This window comes from Strongylocentrotus purpuratus, unplaced genomic scaffold, assembly GCF_000002235.5.
Source record: "Strongylocentrotus purpuratus isolate Spur 01 unplaced genomic scaffold, Spur_5.0 spur5_scaffold_11, whole genome shotgun sequence".
In the NCBI taxonomy this organism is placed as follows: domain Eukaryota; kingdom Metazoa; phylum Echinodermata; class Echinoidea; order Camarodonta; family Strongylocentrotidae; genus Strongylocentrotus; species Strongylocentrotus purpuratus.
Window position 1 is genome coordinate 7,341,397 of NW_022145596.1, and position 21,286 is coordinate 7,362,682.

Here is a 21,286-nt window from a genome sequence, read left to right on the forward strand (position 1 = left end):
GAGAGCTGAGTTGATGAGATAACCACCTGTCCAGTGACCTTGTAGGGAGGTCTAATCCCTCCTGTAAACTATGGCAGATAAGCTTTAAGAAGTTCAGAATATCATACTAATTAGAAATTAACCCAAAAAAAATTGTTGACAATTTCAAATCTTGTACATATTTTTTTTCTCCAGATTTATGACCTTACTGGTATAGAAAATGTAGCGATGACACAAAAATTCCAGTGTTTTTAATTGAGTGAATTAAATTGATAAATGTAGCGCTTAAAGATTAATGTCCTAAATGTGTTAATTGAATAATACAAAGGAAGTCAGCCCACACCTTGACTCTCTGTCTACCCCAAAACCAATTATCTCATTAAGCTCTGATTATAACATTGTAATGCTGTCTGGGACAAGACTTGCATAGCTCCCATCAGTAGTGTAGAAACTGTGACTCCTTACAGGCCTTTTACTTGTAGAAAATGAAAGTGGGTTCACAGGTAGTGATATTTCATGTAGTAGACCTGTATCAATTCCCTTTTTTCCCTAAGAAGAAAGAAAGTCTGTTTCATGATATGGGTAAGATATGTTGAAAATTATAAATGTCTGCATTATTAAGTTATAGGCAGGTCCCTTCAGGTAAAAGAATCAAATTAAAGTAACTGTAAGTTAGTACTACAAGTATGTTATGTTATGAATATGGTATGTTTCCCAAAGAAAGTATACATTAGCAGTAAACCCCCCCCCCCCACTTCCCCTCAATCTGTCTGTCTGTGCCTCACCTCTGTTACGTTATCTCACAATGAGTAATATTTCCTCATTTAAAATGTAAAGAAGGTCCACATACATTATATGGACACCAATTCTGTTGATTGTTATATGTTCTGCCAAATAGTAGCCCATGGGCCTTAATTTAAAAAACAAAATGTACCGGAAGAAAATTAAATCATTTACTGAAAAAACGCTCCACACAGTGCAGGGTTTGGTGTCAGTTCAATATAATGAAGAACTATCTTCCCCTCCCCACCCCCTCCTTCTCTCCCCTTCCCTCTATGTCCAACACAGTTGCCCTTCTTTTTACTCCTGCTGGTCTTGGGGGCCCCTTAATATCCTTGCTATAAATATATGGAGCTATTTTTGGAGTAGTTAACAGCGAGTATATGAGAGGAAAGGAATATGACCTAAACGTTTTTTTTTGCAAGACATTAATCTACATTTGCCACTCTCCACCCAGGCAAAGTAAATGGGTAACTGGGAGGAAAAAATTCCTTGCTTTAGCACCTTATAACAGCCCCTCAGCCACAGCTTGAATAATAGTATGGTACTTTGTATTAAGCACAGTAGAGTATATTTATATTGTAACTATCATTGATATGACACAAAAAATGACTAGAATGTACAAGATATTAATCAAATAATAATCAAAATATTGATGTGCCAGTATCATGAGCCTGCTATATTCTACATCAACCATGATCTAATTTGATCCATTTTAGACAGTTGAGGTATTTCCCCTGTCATAATAGATATACAAATAGATATTTTAGATATTAAGGTTATACATCTGCATGTAATATTAGTATATTTATATTCAAATCCGTCACAAATTATATAAACAACAAGATTCCAAATAAAACAAACACTGTTTGAAATATTTATTTTTCAAATATATGAAAAATTGTTTATAATTAAGTTTTGCTGGGAGATCCAGGTTCAAATAGCCAAGTCAATGCATTAGTGCCCTTTGGTATGGCATTAATCCCCATTACCAAGTCCATCGGTGAGGACTTAAAGCTGTCGGTCCCCCGGTTACTTACTTACAAGCATACACATGCTTTCTTAGCAGTCAGGTAAAACAAACCAACGAACGATTGAAAATCTGTTCATGAGGGAAACAGGTAGTTGAATTGAACTTGTCCTTTCATAATTTGATATGGTCTTTAAATCTATTTTTGTGTTCTCCTTACAAAATTCTATAATTGGAAGAGACATTTCAATGAGTAGTCTGTCATCGTCCTGTCAGTAGTATGACATTTCTGGTATATATCGTATGATACCATATAGACAAGGAAGGGATCTTATGTCTCAACTCTCAAGCCATTTTGAAGGTCTCAGCTATTTTTGATTCTGTCTATTTAAAAAAAATGCTATCTGGCATCCCAGATTAACATTGCAGTAGTACTATTTACACCTGTGTCAAATTAATAATAATATAAAAATTTTAAAAACAGGGCTTATAAAGCGCTTACCACTGAAGTCTCTGAGCGCTATAACAAACAAAATACATTGATAAACAATTACATATTAAACAAAACAAAAAGAAAATGTAAATGAACCTACAAATTACAATGCATATGAAATATACATCGATGTGAACAGAGTAACTTAATCAGAATCAGAAAAGCAATATTGAATAAATAAGCTTATAGAAGATTTACTATAAGTTTTTAAGAGTCAACATTTCAGTTTTAGTTGGTTTCCATGTCTCACAATAATATACCCCCTCTCAAGAATAAAAGGTGGACTGCTTGACATTGTTACGGAGTGTACATTACAAGCTTGTGGGAGAACCTGTCAGCTCTACACCTGCATCCTGTCAAAGATTAGAAGGGGGAAGGAATCTCACGATTGGCCCCTTGTTGATCTATCAAGATGACACATATGAATGTAATACTTTGAAAAGAAACAGATACAGTTGACTGAAGTTGTCATGCCCCTTGTAGAGTTGATTTTTTTTTGGTGCTTCTCGTAACTCAAGAATGACAGGTGGACCTGTTGAATCATTACCTTTGTTGAACACTTTCAGATGTAAGCTTTGATATGTCACATACTTAGAAACAACTGAAACATAAATTGGGACAGATCAACTGCTTATGAAGTTACAAAACTTGGTAAGGGTATGAATGATTTAGTTGTATAACTGTTTAGTGATGTGTTGTTCTTGACAGCATATATAATAACATGTAGGTCAAGATAGAGAAGGAAATGTATTATGAATAACAAGGGCCAGGATTTTTATGTTGATGATTGGAAGGCACTTGCTTATGTGACATTTATTCTACAGTCAATTTCTATTGTTTGTTGAAATCCTAATCAAACACTATGGCCCGAATTCACAAAGGAGGTTTGTCGACAAACGCGTCAAAACGCGTCATATGACGTACGAAAACCTGGTTTGTCGACAAACCTTCCTTTGTGAATTAGGGCCAATATGTATATCTCACTCTACTCCTAACCCTTACCCTACACATAATTTAAACCTTAATCTTCACACAAGCTACAGTACAATATCTTTGAGCAAAAGAAAAGAAGCCCAGAACAAATGTCGCAGAGCAAATACATGTCTCAGATCCTTTTTTCAATCGCTGCATTTTATTGTTATAACTTGGATAATGTTTATTTTTATAAGATACAATCCTCTCTTTGTTGTTGACTACAAACGTGTGGAATGTATATTAATAATTCATCTTGCTTCTTTCTTTCCTCTCATTCTTTCTCTCTACAGAAGCGGTCCAGCAGCCGACTTGATGATGCCCCTTCCCCCATAGCAGAAGAGCCCACTACCCCCACAAAGAGTCCCACCCCTCTAGACCTTGACAGTGAGTTACCTTTCCCTGGTGTGGCGCTCTCTATGAGCTCCACCCAGCAACATTCCAATGGCTCCTCTTCCAAACCCAAGGCCGGCAAGGGCCTGGGACCCATGGTCCTCCCTCCCCTGCCCCCGTTTGGCCCCAAAGGTAGTAGAAGTAGGAAGATAGAATCTACACCCGCAACAGATATTCTATCCACCAACTCTGATTTCCCCTCTGATAGTGCAATATTTCCCACCAAGGGAGCTCAGAGTGTAAGTGACAAGAGTAAGATAGATGTGATAGAAAATCAAAAGAACGGTAATGACGTAAAAAGGGAAAAGGGTAGGCACGAAGATATAGATAAGTTGCTAGATGTAGACCCAGCGTTGTTTGGGGATGATGACAAGTTAAGGGAAGCCGATAGTACTAAGAAGGTGGGAGGGGGTGAAGGGAAAGGTGAGATGAATTTCGAGCTCGAGGGAGATGGTTTAGGGTTGATGGACGCTGATATATTTGGCGAAGGAGATGGAGAGATGGGAGAAGGGTTGGGGATCGCCAGCCTGGATCTCCTAGTCGATCTTCCTGATCCCCTGGATCTGGGGAAGAACATGTTTGGGGTGGAGACGATCATGGAGGAAGACGAAGAGGAGGAGATGAGAGAGGAGTTGGAGGAGGGAAGCGACGACTTCCTGGAGGACGAGTCGTCGGTGGAAGAATTGGAAGAAGAAGAAGAGAAGGAAAGAGTGAAAGTAGGAACGGTTGCAGCCATGATTAATAGTGTTGAAGGAGAGATTAGGAAAAGTCCACCAGAAGAGAGGAGGAGGAAAGGTAAAGAGATGATGGTGGAGAAGAAGAAGAAAGAAGAGGAAGAGGATGCTAAAATGGAAGATGAAGTAGAGGTTACAAAGGATGATGAGCTCAGTAGCTCTGTGAAAGAAGATAAAGCCGAGATGTCCGCTCATGCAGTAAAGAGCATGACGGATGATCACGTTGCCATGGATACGGATAAAGATGATGATAATGATATTAATGATAGTAATTATCCAGGAATCAATGGAAGGCTGCCCTCTGAGGACTCTGTAATGGGCTCCGTCAAGTTGACCTGTGAAGGTAAAAAAGTTTTGAATTTGTGCCACAAACTTCGTACGAAAATCAAGAGTGTTCTGTCAAACATCCATGTGTAGTAGGTGTGTCTCGTCTTCCCATTAATTCTGTGCACCCTCTTCCCATTCCCATCCCTAGAATCATGACATCAGCATGCATGGCCTTGCAGTCAATAACACTCTCATCATGAGGCAGAAGGGGGAATATTCATGATTTGTGCAAAGAGTAAGATCAGGTGCTTTGTCCAAAATTTATAGTTTTCCTAATGATTCTCATGAATTGATTTATTGTCCACTAAAAAATGGAAATGTGTTGCTCACTGGTATTACAAACAATGTACACAATTATACAAATTATGAATCATAACTAAATAACAACAAATAGAAGATTAAGCAGGCTTTTGTTATATTGTTATAGAAGAAGAACCTAAACATTAAAATGAACCTAAACTTACGCAAGGTTTTGTATGGTTATGTTTTCAGAAGCAGCTAATTGCTTACTGTCATTTTATTTCTATTAATTTTTTTGCTTGTCTCTCTGTGATACCGATACATTATTAAAGAAACAAAATTAATCATATTAAATAAATTCATTGACAATATAAAGCATTGATAGACAAAAAATTTGAGTTAATCTTAATACTTAATTGTCAAATATATAAATATATACCGGTACATTGCAAATCATAGAGTATCCCCCCTATCTGTGTATTATTTTTGTATTACATCTATCTCAATTGTCTGTGCTTGTTCTTTTCTTTTCTTTAGTAAACTTTTGTAAACTATTTTTTGTCAAGCCTCTTGTTCCTGTATCTCAATTTCTTTTTTTTTCCTACTCTTGAAAATGTTTCATCAAAGTCCATCATCTTGTAAAGCAGCATTGTAAGGATGATTTACTCCTTACTTTACCTCCAACCTTTCCCACTGCTTTAAGGAGAATCAGGATAGAATTTTCTCTCGGAAATACGGTTGCTATTTAGACTGATTCTTGGTGTATGTTTAAATCTGCCAATACAATGTAAGCTCTTCAAATCCTTTCCATACTTTGTCATCAATCCAGTTGAAGATTCTTAGGGATTTTATAAGATTATCAGCTGGGGCCATGGCATCTGAAAAAGGAATCAAACTTCTGCTAAGCGAGTGTTTTGCTTATTACATTAAGTCACATTTCACCTAAAATCAGAGTTTGTCTTTAAAAAAAAAAAAAAAAATGCTGCATACGTGTGTCTTGAAATTGTTTTGAGAAAACAAAAATCCTGCTGAGTGAGTTGTATTTGCATCGCCTCAAATTACATTAAAAAAAATTAATTCACTCATCATGGTCTTGAAAGTGAAAAATTGCAGCATTACTAAAAAATCCTCCCTTTTGTCATTGATTATTGCTCTTAATTTTGTTTAAAACTCAAGCATTTGATTGCAAATACTACAACGTACATCCTCGAATAAACCCTTTAAAGATTTGTTAGAATTTGTTTGGAGCTTTAATCGGAAACCTTGATTTTGATCTCCAAGTGGGGAATGAGCAATATGCTGTAAAAGGAAAGGAAAGGAGGGCTTATTAAATACTTCCGCTATTGGGCTACCTGAAGGCTTTACCACTTTGACATGTTCAAGGTTATGTTTTTGCTGATTGGAAAAAATAACATATAGGTAATGCTAGCACAGGATTAATTGACATGAGTGGGATGTCTTGGTTGCTATGGTGATAGTGACTTGTCCAGTTTGAAAGATTATCAAACCCTTGCAATATTCTCTTCATTTTACATGCAGAGCCTATAAATCCATGGCCATTTGGTATATGGTATAGTACGAGACAAAAATAAAAATATAGTTTGCTGTCAAATTTGATATCAACCAATATGACGTGTAGGAAGTGTTGTATGAAGACCTATTAGAGGAAGATTTTGTCAAAGGGAACTATTTTGGTCAGACTATGAAATTAAATATACTACACACTACACTATAGTTGCGTGGAATTATGACATTTTTCTTTAGGTTAGGACTTCAAACATGATCAAAGTGTTTTTAAAATTAATTCATAGGATGTTCACAACCGTGGGTTATTTAGGTTACAAGCTATTGTTTAGTAATCAGTTTTGTAGCTACCCCTCCTTTTGAAGATGTATTCATGAAAAATGGCAATTCATCAACATCACCTGCAATCACAGCTTCATCGCTTTCTAAAAGAATAATTTTTTGTCATCATTACCATTCATACAACTCTTGAAAATGAATAAACATGTATATCATTGTTTCAGAACATGTATCTAAATAATGAATGCGATCAGCTTACAAGAAAAATTTGTTCTTAGGAGAAGTGTATCTTTAGGATAAGAAGTACGAGTTTATTTTCAAGGGCTACCTTTTAAAGCCAAATTAGACATGGCCATTCTATGCATAAGAGATTTGGGAGTTACTATTGTAAATTGCCTTTGGTCTCCTTCCCGTTAATTTCTATTGCCTCCATGAAAATAGTGTTTCCATTTGCCGCATCATAGCTTACATATACTTGCATCATAATTCATAAATTGCCTTTATTTTTATCTGATTTTATTAGAAAATGTTCATCCAGCATTCATCTTTCAATTACCCCCCAAAATATCTACTCTTAGTTTCATTCATTTTCATGTTGTATTTCATTATAAGGCTACAAATGGCTCTCCGTAATATTTATGTCCAACCTAAGAGTTAAGTTCAACTTAGAATCTTTGTGAAACACCCCCAGGAGTTTTTTTCATACTATGCATCCATGTTTGGATTTCAGAGTCCAACTTTGATGGCATACAGTTGAACACAGTGTTAAAACAATAACCGCTTACCGTAGATGATATCATTCTGTCCGGAGAGGGATACACCTGTTGTTTGTTTAGTTCTACTTCTTATACAAGAGTGGTTTAAATTACAAAAAGTTGGTGGTCTTACTTTCTTTGACCTTGACCCGACAGGGACACTGACTCAAAATCATGCAGAGGCCGGTACATGTACCTGTTCCGCAGACTTCCTTTGGTCTTATCTTGCACTTCATGGCAAGAAGTCTCCCAGTCAATTATTAGGTCGAAAATCGATCTTGACATTTACTAATTGTCAAGGTTGTAACCCAGACAAACTTAATGAGCTCTCGCGTACGGTGTCTGAGAATGTTGAATAGTTTTGAGTACAGTCAAGTATAGCTCGGTGCAGCCATTTTGAGATTGGTCAGGTCAGTATTGAAAACTAAAACCTCCTCTAAAGTTTTGGGAGCCTCAAAAATTTGATGGCAAAGTTTCACTTAAATTGTATCATATTGTGAAAGAGGGTATCATTTAAGACACACTTTGGCACAGATTTCCCAATTTCCCAATGGTAAATGGTAATGGTATTCAGGTCCATTCTCCCAAATGCTGAGGATTTAGATTTGATTTGAAAACTCTGAAAAGGAGATCTGTTTTATCGTACGAATTTAGGGGAAGGGATAATTATCAGAAATGTCCCTGAAAGAAAAAATAAAAGAGATGGTTGCATATTTAATCTTTAGTGGCTACTCCTTGACAAATGCATAAGTGGTATTATCATTTCGAAATGTCCTTGTACTAAGGTATTCCTTGTATTTACATGTAGATGATTGAAACTATTGAAGCTAAACTTTCCTTTTAAGATGCTTCTTGACTCATTCTCTTATAGAGGTCAGTTTAGTTTATTACACTCATAAAGATGAGAGATGGTTTAGAGAATAGAGATCAAGTTTTATTTAGCCAGGATATGCCCTAGCAGGCCTATGACTAGTTGCTTGTATGTACTTTGTCAAGGTAGTTGTCATTTATAGGTCCCCACCTTCGGCTATTCCTACACCACGGAATACCAAATAGTTGGACAAGCATTTTTAACAATACTAACAACTAAGAAGGCATCCATATCCGGGAGGATGGAGGGGGGGGGGTACTCCCATATTAAAAGATATGGGGATGTGCCGCTCTAATGGGTCGCTTTTCACACAAAAATCCTAGAATGGTTCCCATTTTTACCAAAATATCACTAAACATGGGTCCTTTTTTCCAACATTTCCAATATTTTGGGGTATTTGCATGGCGAACACCCAAAAATTGTGGGAAATGGGCCTATATTTTGAGCAAAATCTGCCAAAACCGACCCTTGAAAATGGGTAGGGGTTCGAGACTTGAGCGGCACTCCCCCTCCAAACCAAATCTGAGTACACCCCCCCCCCCTCCTTTGTGTCCGTATCAAGCCTCAAAAGACTTTTGATCAGGTTCATCAAATACATCATGGAACATAAGCAAGAATGAGTAAAGTTTGTAACTGTAAGCTACAATGGATGTGTTTGGGTTGGGATAGGTGACGTTGGAAGCTTGGCTTTTACTGGATTCTTATCTACATTGCTCAACCAGCTAATTCGTACAGCATCAAATACTCTCATCTGTAATAATGCATGGAGTTGGTTACTGAAAGAAAAGATAAAAATTGATTGTGGTTTGTATTATACAAAATCTTCTTGTATGATGTAACTTGGATTTGGAGTTGCAGTAAAGGTAAGTGAGCTTAAGCCTCCAAATGGAATCTCCTACCTCATCAAGCTGCTATTTCTATGAAACTTGAATTTTCTATCAAAATAAGTCCAACTAAAGCATGCATAGTACATTTACCATCTCATAGCATGTGTCTATAGTAGTTAGCATGTTGTTGTTTTTGTTTCTTCAGAAGTCGTTCTGGGAGAATGTAAGGGTAGCTTTGGCAAGCCTCTTTGTTTGGGTGGTTAGGTATCGGTCTAAGATCAACTTGCAAAGTGGGGTTCACGTTTATTACTGACTTGATTGCGCTTTGAAATAAAGCAGTATGGGAGAAATGGTTGAAGGAGATATCATTCTGTATGATCAGGGTAAAATGACAGTTCACTTTTCAGTGGCTATCATGTCAGTATACCATACCTGCCAACACTTCCGAATAATCCGGAATATTCTGTTTTCTGGATTTTTAGGACCCCAAAATCCGGAATATTCTGGATTTTCAAAATTGTGATTTTTTTTTTTTTTTGCCTAAGCCAAATTAAGCTTGTTTTTATCATATGCCGCGATGTGAGAGTTCACGTATTGCGAGCATTGAAGGGCTGCATGATTGAGTAGCGAATTTGTATTCGCTTTTTTGCACAGATTTACTGCGTATTGCCAGTTACACTGCCGCTGCATGTGCGAACGCCTGTTAAGGGTACAGATTTCTTATTTTTTAAGACATACTGTGCTAAAAATTCTTAATTCTCATTTTCAAATGTTGGCAGGTATGGTATACTTGTTATAAGTGAAGTTTGATTATATTGCAAAGTCAGAAACAGAAATGGGGAGGGGGGAGCAACATTTCATAATAATGTAGCTGAATAGTCAAGGCTGGAAACGTGGTAATTCTTAACAGATTTTTCTGTAGAATAGAAAAATGGTAGATGAAATGATAAATGACAAATATGTTATATGTACATGTTCATGTAACAAATTGGGTTGTCTTTTCCTGTCAGCTCACTACATGGATATCTTCTTGTATTTAGTCATCCTAAACATACTTCAGTATGATACAACATGTAAGCTGTAGAGAAAATCATTTCAGAGATACACAGGCATCAATTTAAAACTGATTATCGGTAATTTTTATCTTGGTTATGATTGAGACAGCATTTTGAAATTTACTTTGAAAATACGATATATCTTGGAACCTTAAAACCCACCCATCCTGAGCCCATTATAATTTAGTAGTGCATGTCTAGCACCTTACGATTTGATTCTATCATTCTGCTGGGTGCATAAAGGATGTTAACTCTAAATGAGAGTATAACATCCTTCTGGCTCTAGCAGATGATATATGTATATTTTTGTTGATTGAATGTCATACGTTATTTCGCAAAATATATTTGTTTCTTTCATTAGATGAGGAGAAGGGAGACACGCCCAAGAAAGATGCAGTACCCGTCGTCATCATTGAGTCCCCATCTTCCGATGACCTGAAGTCCACCCTTGAGGGTAACTCCCAGGGAGAGTTGGGACTGGAGGAGGAGGAGGAAGAGGAGGAGCCCATGATCCTTCCTCAGATTCCCAAAGAGGTCATCATCATCATGAAGGATGACCCACCCAAGAAGGATGATCCCAAGAAGGAACCTGAGAAGGAGGCGAAGCCCAGCACCCCTACCACACCCGTACCACCAACAACACCGGTAGAGACCACAGCCCCGGAGGAGGATGCAGCTGCTGCATCACCACCACCACCTGAGATGAAGAAGAAAGAGGAGGTGGAGAAGGAGAGCGCAGAGACGGAGAAAGACGTGGAGGAGAAGAAGGAAGAGGCGGATGCCGTCGAGGAGAGACGGTTGAGTGTGGCTGCAAGCAAGGCTCTCTTCGAAGCCAGAATCCCCGCTGGTACGGAGCCCACCAAATCAAGCAATAAGGGGGTTGTCAATGGCAACGGTACGCACAAGGCAGAAGCGAGGCGATCCAGTCAACCTATCGAGGCAGTTCCGGAGACCAAAGCTGAAGCAGACACCAAGCTGTCAGAGAAGGAAGAGAAGAAAGTGGAGAAGAAGGAGGAGAAGGAAGATGGGAACGAAGAGGAGGAACCGGTCTTCACAGATAAAGAGGAAGTTGAAGAGTCTAAGGAGGAACCCGTCAGTCTCAGAGACAGAATCTCAAAGTAAGGGACAAAGAAATGAGTGATAACATACTGGTTTTAACAAGAGATGGTGCTCTACTGGTTTGGGGCAAGCCAAGTTATTTGCCCAATGTTGCCAATTGAGACAATGAGCACATGTGTACAATGTCATTAAAGATTCTGTTTTACTTTGTAATTGTATTTAGATGATAAACCTTCCAGAGTTTAAAATATCAAGTAAATTTAACTTTTTATGTCAAGTTATGCTCATTATTCTATTGAAAGTATGGATTAAGACATTAATCACAAATTTAACGTCTACAAAAAATCTTGTACTTGCCCATGGTGTAATAACATGCATATGCAATAAACTTCTATGCCACTTTTGATATTAAGCAAACATGTGCATCCAATTTGTGCTAATCTTGTTCCCAGACTATGCAATCAGCTATAATTTTCTGTTTATATGTCAAGGAGAACAAATTCTATATTTTATGACAATGTTTAATGCTTTTAATTAAAGCCAACTATGAAAACTTAATCTAATTAACTGTTTAGTTTATTCTTAATCGACTTGGAAGAGAGGAATAATGATTTAATACATGTTGATTCTTTGTCATGATGTTATAGGGGCACAGTAGGTTGAGTAAAGGTCGGTTGAACCTGTGGTTACGAGACCTTTGGAGTTGATAGTCCACTTACTACATGTGTACATGTAGATATTTACAGCACGACCCTTTCTTAAGAAAAAGATGTATTCTTTAAAAAGTTTGTGAATTCTTTTTATCTCCCATCAATATCTTCAGGTACCAGAACCTAGCCACCAAGACGTCAGTGAAGGGCCTAACAGCCCATGTCGGGACGCGAAGCAGCCCCTCTAAGCAGAGACCAGCCTCGACCAGTAACATCGAGAACAAGGATTCGCCTAAGAAGTTTGCCCCAAAGGTGAAAGACGATATTTCCTCCACAACTGACACACTAGACTTGGTAGACCAGCCTAAGACCAGAGGTATAGGTGGTACCCACTAAGGCATGGTCTGCAGGCATTTTGGAATAAGGGCCTGGTGCATGAGTCTGTTTTGTGCATATTAAAGATTTGGGTCATTTTATTAAATGAGGGAAATGGTCTGTACATTTTTTTGGTCAAAGAAATTTTGATACCGAAATCATAGCACTAAAATTCAAATCCCTTATGTTGGCATACTGATTTATAGTATTTCTTTGAAATAGATACAAGTTGTTCACAATTCTATTAATTGGGTGCGAATCCTTTTGTGCTAGAATTCAATTATGTACAAGCAAAATGTGGGTTAATTAAAAACACAAAGGGTGTCTTGCATAATTTACAACTCCGAAAATACTTGTAAATTGAATTTCTGTCTGATCTGTCTGATCGGATTCGAGGAACAGCCAGCCAGAAATAACCTGAAGATGATTAGGATAATTTCTTATTTTTTAATGATATTATGACTTGCCTTTCCTGTTTAAAAAAACAGTGGTGGATCTAGAAGTCTTCCGCTGGGGGGGGGGGGGTAAGAAGAGTAAAAATTAAAAAACAATAACAAACAAAATTGGAATTTCTTTAATCAATTTTTAGGAGCATGGTCAATTTTTGAAGAAAAAGAATGTCATCAAATTTTGCAGGGGGAGGGGGGGGGGGGGGTACATGAATAGAATGTATGCACAGTTTTTGTTGTTTTAATCCTCCCAAATATCTTTTGATGAAGACCTTCACCCTGTGCTCTTCTACATCCTCCTTCAAATTACATCATCAGAAACTTTCAGTTGATTGAATAAAAGATTTCACTAGTAAACGGGCACGTGTTTATGTTGAGTAGGGAGTTAGGTGAGGGAGGGGGTGATAGACTTAAAGGGCGTTCTGCCCTATGGATACCATACAAAATTAATGGTGAAATATTTATTGAAATATTTTGCATGTTCCCTTGAGTTCCTATGTTCTGGTTTGCTTGCACATTCATTCCTGTTTTGTATTTTCAGTCTAAGTGCATGTAATCTATTATTGAGTCCAACCATCTTTCCTACTAGATTATATCTATCCATCAGTTTATATATCAATCAATTGTCTATGCATGTAATGCACAAATCTATTGTACCTACGTGTACCTACCTCTTTTTTAATCTATCCTTTTCTCCATTAATTTGCCCTAATGTGTACTTACTTAATATTGCCTTTTCATCTTTTATGTGTCTGTTTTGATTTGGGGTCTGTCTACTTGTCTTAAAAATTGCATTAATTGAGAAAAAAAATCTTACTTCAATTTGCCTGTTTGTCAGGACATGGATTTATCTGTGGAGAATTCAGAAAGACATGTGGTAAGAAATAATAAAACGCAAAAACTTTACTGCCACTTCAATATAAGCTTTGCAATAAAAATGAGCTCTTAATTACAAATGTGTGTTAATGGTATCTGTTTCTTACAAAGCCCCTTTAACAGCAAACTAATCCGAGTGCTGAAACAAAATGGTGTAGAATTTCAATGCATACAAGCTTACGAGCTAACAAGACTAGGGTGGCGGCCTGTTAGGCGCTCGCAATCATTATGAAAAAAGGATTATGTTTTCCCTCCATCTATCCAATGTATTTATTTGTCTGTTCAGTGGCTTTTTATCTTTCTATATGCGTATGTACTAATTATCTGCATTTACTTGTAAATCTTTCTCTTTACTATTTTGTTATCATGACTTTGCAGGAAATGTGAATGTTTTCTGGCATTTGCCATTTTTGGGGCGAAATACCTTGATTTCTAGTATCAATGTTTATTTTACCTGTTCATGTACAGTACAGCTTTTCAACGCCATAATCTCTTGCCTCTCCATAATCTGGCTTTAATCGTGTGCTCACATCATTCTCTTATCATTCATTGTCTGCATCTTTCTCCCTCTCTCACCTCACCGGTCTTGTTTTTTCCAAATCTCTCGATGAAACCTCACTCTTCCCGCTCTAACTGGAATGCTATTTTGTGGCAATACTTCCTGGGAAAATGCTAGCATTGCATGAGTCACCCTGGATGTCATTCTTCACAGATTGAAAGAAAATAATTCAAGAGGGATTACTTCTAAACATGAGGAACTAAACCTGAAAAATATCTCTGCCTTTAAAGGGATCTGGTAACTTTGTCTCAGATCCTTTAGAAATAATCCTTGATTTAGCTCATGCTGCAATGATAATTATAAACCTTTAGGTCAGTCAGGAACTCCATGACTTTTACAAGCCAATCGCCTGTCTGATTATCAAGATATTAATGATTGGAGTTACAAATTTTAAAAACCGTTCGCTGAACGGTTTTCATAACACTAGAGTCTATCGGGGAAAACGAGTATGGTAAAACCGGTCACTCAAAGATTTTTATTTTTTTGAGGCACTTCTTGATCATTTTGAAGCACAATTTTTTTAGGGCTTCAATATTACACCATATCACAGACACTGGTAACATGTAGGACCTTGTATCTCAGATTATTTAACATTGTTAAACGATCCCTTTAATAGTAACAAAGCCATACAATACAGAATGAATGGCTTTGTTACTACTGTATTTCACTGCTGATTGTGGTTAATAAGAAGTGCATATTCATGCAAAAGATTCAAGCATTGAAAAACTATGGAATGCAAGTTAGGTACAAAAATGTTTTGTAATCTCCAGATTTGTACAAACTTTGGGGACTTTGCTCTCGAAGTAAACAGGAAGAAGCATTTTATTTTTTAAATGATCCATTAGTGATGTTGAGGAAAAAATGCTCCTTGAACACAATGGATGCAGTGATTCACAATGAAATAAATTTGATCAGATTGAGAAAATTGGTGACATCACCCCATTGTACAATGTAGGATACATAACGAGAGCAAAGCCTCTCTGTCAATACGACACAAGGTCCTATTTTTCACATATTTGCTTATCTATTAAGTTTAATTTTAGTTTGTCCAAGATGTTAGGTTTTGTCTTGGAGAGTTAGTTTACTTATTTAATCACCTGTAAATTGCAAACAACAAGAATAGAGAGACAAAATATAAAGAAATGCATGTCTCGTTTCTAGAAACCACAATTTAAGTGAGCCCTACATTTCAAATGCTGGGAACATTTTTGAGTGTGTTTTTTAAGGGTTGATTAGTGGTGCATTAAAAGTCAAATACACATACATGTATGTTTTCCAGTGGCTTGATAACATACCAAAGGGTTCGGCCCCGATTTATTTTTCTATTTTTTTTAATTCTCATTTGTAGTTTTAACCTTTCACCGTAATAGGCTGCAATTCCTACCCAATTTTGAGCTTGTATTTATGTAAACCGTTTGAATACTAAGCCCAGAATTACTAAATATTAATCCCATCCCATTAGAATGACATTTTAAGTAAAACTTAATCCTTAACACTACCTGTAGATTAAGAAGATTCTGTATTACTACAATTCAACATAGTTTAATCGCTTCCTGTAGTAATTAATTCTGAGAGCACTGTTCGATTGAAAACTATCTTGGATTCTAATAACAGAACTGCATTTTGAGAGGAAATCTAACTTTATTTAAGTTATTTTGAGTAGCTTCTTATCTAGTAGATATATTGTATGTTGTTCTTGCCAGCAAACTCACAAATACATGCTAAATTCCATGAATATTTGTGTTCTATCATTAGCAGTATTTTAGATGAACATTCAAAATAAACAAATATAAATGGAAAAAAAATAATGTTTACAAACTTGTCTCTGAACATCCCCTCAGGCCCTTTACAAATTGTTAAATGATAAAAATAAAGGATAAATAAAAGTGGGAATGTGCAGAAGGGGGGGGCTATTTGGAGGCCTACAAGGCCTTTATGTACCGGTATATAGTATTTCACTTATGTGGAGTAAAATTGCCCCAAGCCCCTTCGAATTATGAGTAGGTCTTGTCTCATCAAATCTCATTTCTGGTATTTGTGTTTTCAATTGAGGGTGTACACATACATGTACACATTGATTCTGACTTATATCCACCATAACAATAGTTTCAACTATAAGACCGGAAGACAAGCCCCCATAATGGGGTTAATCCATTTTTGCCCAAGTTCAGTTAGAGGGCGGTGTACTCAGCTCTTAGGTAGAATGTTGACAATGACATGGGATCCACATTGTGTGACAGAAAGAGGAAGACTGGAAACACATCTCGCTAGTGTAATTGGCACTGACAGCGAGTCACAAGACAGAGATCATGTGGTAGAGAAGTGACTACCACTCCTTCCCTTCTTAACCCTCATACTCCCAACATTAATCTGGTACATTGCTTTTAAATGCAAAGGCTAGATTTGTCTGGATCTCTTGGGTTTATGGTTGATGATCTTATTCCTATCTAACTTTTGAATATTAAGCTCATAATTAGGGCATTATCTGTTGTACTTGAGGAAATACCAATTAGATTAAGATTAAAAGAACCTCAAAAATGATATGCTCACACCGACATTTAGCAAGACAGTTTATGCTTAGAATGTATTAAAGGAAATACCGGTACTGTGTGGTGAACTGGCATTTTTTCCTTAGACAATTGTTCCAGCCTATATTTTGTCAAAGCTGTAGGTTTAGGGTTGGGGTGAAGGTTGCAATTGGGTTTTAGGTAAGGTTAAATGGTAGGGTTAGGGTTAGGTATAGCTTTGGGTCCAGGGTTAAAGTTAGTGTAGGGTCTTGACCCAGCTAGAGTAATTCTTGCTGGAGTAAATCTGTGTTGTATAACCACCTGCCTAGGCCCCTCACATAACATTTACATTAAATCAGGTCTCATTAATTCTTTTGCAATCAGTCATGCAAATACATGAATGTGTCTTTGTTAAACCATTACATACTATTTATGCAAGCCCAAGATAACATTTTGCTGGAATCTAAGGGAAGTATTAGGTCAGTGGGTTGATGATATAAGGTACCACAGAAGGAATTACTGCCTTTTCAAGTATCAGTGATTAGTTGTTGTTGTTGTTTTCTAAAGGCATGAATACAATTAAGGAAAGAGCAGCTGCAACACTAACAAAAGAGGAAATGAGATGTGTTATTAACACAACTAATAATATATCTTTTTTTTAATTTGAAACAGGAACAGAATATCAAAATCATTTAGTATCATTTTATAATCACAAATATATGTTTTGATATATAGTATCAACGCCAAGTTTCAGGATGTAAAAGCATATGCAGCTAGGATTGGACGGCAAATGCATTATTTAGAAAAAAATACCCTCCATACTATATCCATCAGTTTATTCTAAAAATGCTCCAACATGCCCCCACCCCCTCAAACAATATTTGATTGATGCCCCTGTCATGTTCTTTGTGCCAATTTAATTAATTAATTCTTATGTTGATCATTACAATATTATAAATGATTTGCTATTAAAATTAATGTCAATGACATTCAACAGACTGCGAGGGCATGTTGAATCATGTTATGCATGGTAATTACATGTACATGTGTACATTGCATGACTTTGAGTAGGTAAATGGAATGTGCATATTGTTTGTATAGTCTGCATTGCGTGACACAGATTTATCACATGAGGGCATTGTTTGTGGAAGGGGGAAGTGGAGGGGAGGGATAGTAAATCTTTAGAGAGATTCAGAGTGAGTTTGCTTTGTAAATATGCTGCTGGTATTTTATACAAGCTAGTGACTGTTAATAATGCATGATAATCGTAACTGAAACACATAAATGATGGTTGGACCTCTAATTTCATTAATTTCAAGTCAAAACAAAAACATTAATCTTCTATATCTCATACTTTTCCTGCTGCCTAGGTTCCGTCAAAGCCCTCATCAACAAGTTCCAACAAACCCAGCGGGTCAACGGGAACGACAACCGAACCCTCCAAAGTGTCCATTAATCCCTCATCGTCCTCGACATCAACCACCACATCGTCCACCCGCAAGCCCCTCCAGCCCAAGATCGATCGCTGCATGGTGTGTGATAAGGCCGTCTACCCCAACGAGTCGAGCAAGTTCGAAGGTCGCGTCTTCCATCGGACTTGTCAGAAGTGCTGCGAATGCAGCCGAACTTTGACCCTGTGGAACCTGGATATCGCTGATGACCACCTCTACTGCAAGCAGCACGGCACTGTGGTGAAAAACAACCAACTCAAAGAGAAACTCATCATTTGATAACAATGATAGGACCAACTCTGCCCTCTCTCTCGTCAACTTTGTCCCTCATCCCTCTTAAAGCTGCTTGACCTAGACTAGATTTTCAGTGTCAAAGACATGATGATTATTGAATAAATACTAGCTATCATTAGGTTAAAGAGTGCTAACAAAAATATCTACCATGTTGATAACTTTTATTGAATATCTGCCTTTGCACATGAACACACTAGAATGCACATGTTTCAGCTTGCTTTGCAGACTGGGTAGCACTTGTGGACTTGCCAAATTTTTAATTTACAATGGTTGCAGAAATGTTTCTTTTTTCACACCCTTCTTAGTAGAGGGATAACTGATGTATAACAATTTGCTTGACTGATGTATGAATTTTAAAGATATGATTTTAATCTGCACACGTACACAAAAAATATATATATATATATATATTACTTTCTCCATGTATAACTTGTACCTGCATGTCAATTTCATGTACAATATATATATATATACATTCAAAGAGATCAGAATGCAGCAATTTATTGCAATTATCTGTGGGGACCCACCATAATTTTTTAGAATAATTATTAAAGCAAACCACAATTTGCGAAACTACTAGTAAACAGAAATCACATTCAATGACTAAGCTGAAGACAGCTTTGGTATATTTAGTTTTTGGTTGAAAAAGACGACCATAGGATTAACCTGAAAACACCTAGCTGTAGCCATGCAATGGGAGAGAATACAGTAGGTACGTTTATTGTAATATGCAATCATCAGTTATTTATACAATGAGGACTCCGATTCCCTGTGCCAGGATTGTAACAATCTCTTTTTAAAGTAATACGCTAGTTTTAAAACAGCCATGCAAGAGAAACTTTAATGGTGTTATTCATATATTTATGCAATTTATTTAAAAGTCTGAAACAAGTTCTAGAATAATATTATACAAATATCGATTATTTTATTGATTATTCCCAAATATTTGACCAAATGCAGTAAGTTTGTGCTTTTTATGGTGGTGCTGAAATAAAATGAACAAATTAGAACTTAAAGGAAAGAAATGGATAGAGAGGTGCTTTGAAATGCTAAAGTAGGCAGTATGTTCATAGAGATGGCCAGTTCCAAAATACCCAGTATCTGTTTTCAAAGGTCCAGAAATTCCTTTGGATGAACTTGTCACATGTGTCAGTTGATAAATATTGCATGACATGTCTTATAACATGACAAATTTTAGGTGCAATCTGAAGTTTTTTGTTAAAGTTTTCTACAAACAATACCAGACAAGTTTTTATATGTAAATAATGTGAATGGTGTAAATGTATGTCTATGATAAACAAATAAAAAAAAACATATATGAGAACAGAAGAAACATTTATATTTTGTACATATGGTATATAATCAGGAATTTTGTATCTTAATTGGTTAAGGCTGAACAGGTGTATCTGTTTATTGACTTTGGAGAAAGAAAGTCACATGGTTGAATGTCTAGTTGCTGAGTTTTGTCATAAAACTAATTTAATGCGTCATTATCATCTCCTTCTTGTAAAAAATAATAGTGCTACTAACTTGTCATGAAATTATTTTTGTTGTGAATAACACTGAATATCATTCTCCTTTAAAAAGAAAAATGTGCTAAAATTGAGATTGATAGCAGGGGCCAGTTTTGTTTTATACCAAATAGGTTTTCGGTTTACATTATTTTATGTTGGTTTAAAAACCCATTGATTCTGCCATATTTACACAGTTCAAAGAGTACAAATTTTCATTCAAGAAAAATTTAACTTTTGAGATGTATCTTTCTAGAAAAAAAAATGTTTTATTTAGCCCAAACAAACAATGATGGGAAGATGATCCACTTTGTAACCTGTCTGTCTTAAATTGAGAATTTGACACGGACCCCAAAATATGCAAAGATTGTCAAGTTGCTAGAAATATACATATACATCGTTCACTTAGAACAGATGGTGTTTTTTTCTTTGTAATGATTACATTTCAAAATACACATGTAAGTAAATCATTGATTTTCATTTTCTCTTTCATGCTTTTCACATTCCTATATTTGATATGTTTGGAAAAGGAATATTGTTTGTTGATAATACTATACATTAATATTATCTTTGAAATACAACTTGTGATGAAATTTGTTGAGTTGTAACATCAACTTGAACAAAATATTACATTCAAAATGAGATTAAAAAAAAACATTCCAAATAAAGGATTAAAAGAACAATTGGTTTTATTTCATTATTTTCACTGAATTCCATACCATGGCTGACAATGCATACTGAAATTATTTTTTTGTAAAACCAAGTGAAACATTTTTGTTGTTGAAAGAGTATTAAAAAAAAATCCTAGCTTGAAGTTTGGAGAAGGTTTATTCAAAATGATACCACTGAAATAAAAGGTCTCATACTTGTATTCCCATTTCAATTATATTCACTTTTTGTATTCTCCATTTCATTTTAGTACAGAATAATCTTGCACACCATTTAATTACCATTCCAATGTATTGGCTTTCTTACTTCTTCAGGTATATTCATTCCTTTTTGAAATCTTTTCTTTTATTTTTGCTACAATCAGAATGTTTTGTATATTATGTTACTCCTGCAGTTATCAGATTTTTAAAGCAACATTGTTTAAAAGTTAATAAGACGAATGGTTCAAGAAGGTGTTTTTTTAAAAGGCAATAGATGGAATATGATGATATTTAATTAATTCAATTCATTTAGAAGTTCTTGACAGCAGAATGTTTACTTGGCTTTCTTCTTGTAAAGTATTCATGACCTTTGTGTAATTTGCTTAACCATTATTCAAACATTTATTCAACATATATTTAGTCTCTCTGCGATTAATATTTACTCATTTTAATCCCTGTGATCTTGCATTCTATCACATGCTGAAAA

The 21,286-nt window shown here is 36.1% G+C and overlaps 1 protein-coding gene across 1 annotated transcript in view; it reads left to right on the top strand.

The window, feature by feature from the left end:
- Window positions 1-20,722, top strand: part of LOC115918496 (neurofilament heavy polypeptide-like) — a 55,538-nt gene extending 34,816 nt beyond the window's left edge. The window contains exons 9-13 of the mRNA XM_030980517.1: window positions 3,488-3,581; window positions 10,561-11,317; window positions 12,082-12,220; window positions 13,571-13,609; window positions 18,045-20,722. Of these exons, the coding sequence (XP_030836377.1) occupies window positions 3,488-3,581; window positions 10,561-11,317; window positions 12,082-12,220; window positions 13,571-13,609; window positions 18,045-18,404 (1,389 nt within the window). The 3' untranslated portion in view covers window positions 18,405-20,722. The remainder of the gene's footprint in view (window positions 1-3,487; window positions 3,582-10,560; window positions 11,318-12,081; window positions 12,221-13,570; window positions 13,610-18,044) is intronic.
- Window positions 20,723-21,286: the final 564 nt, after the last annotated feature.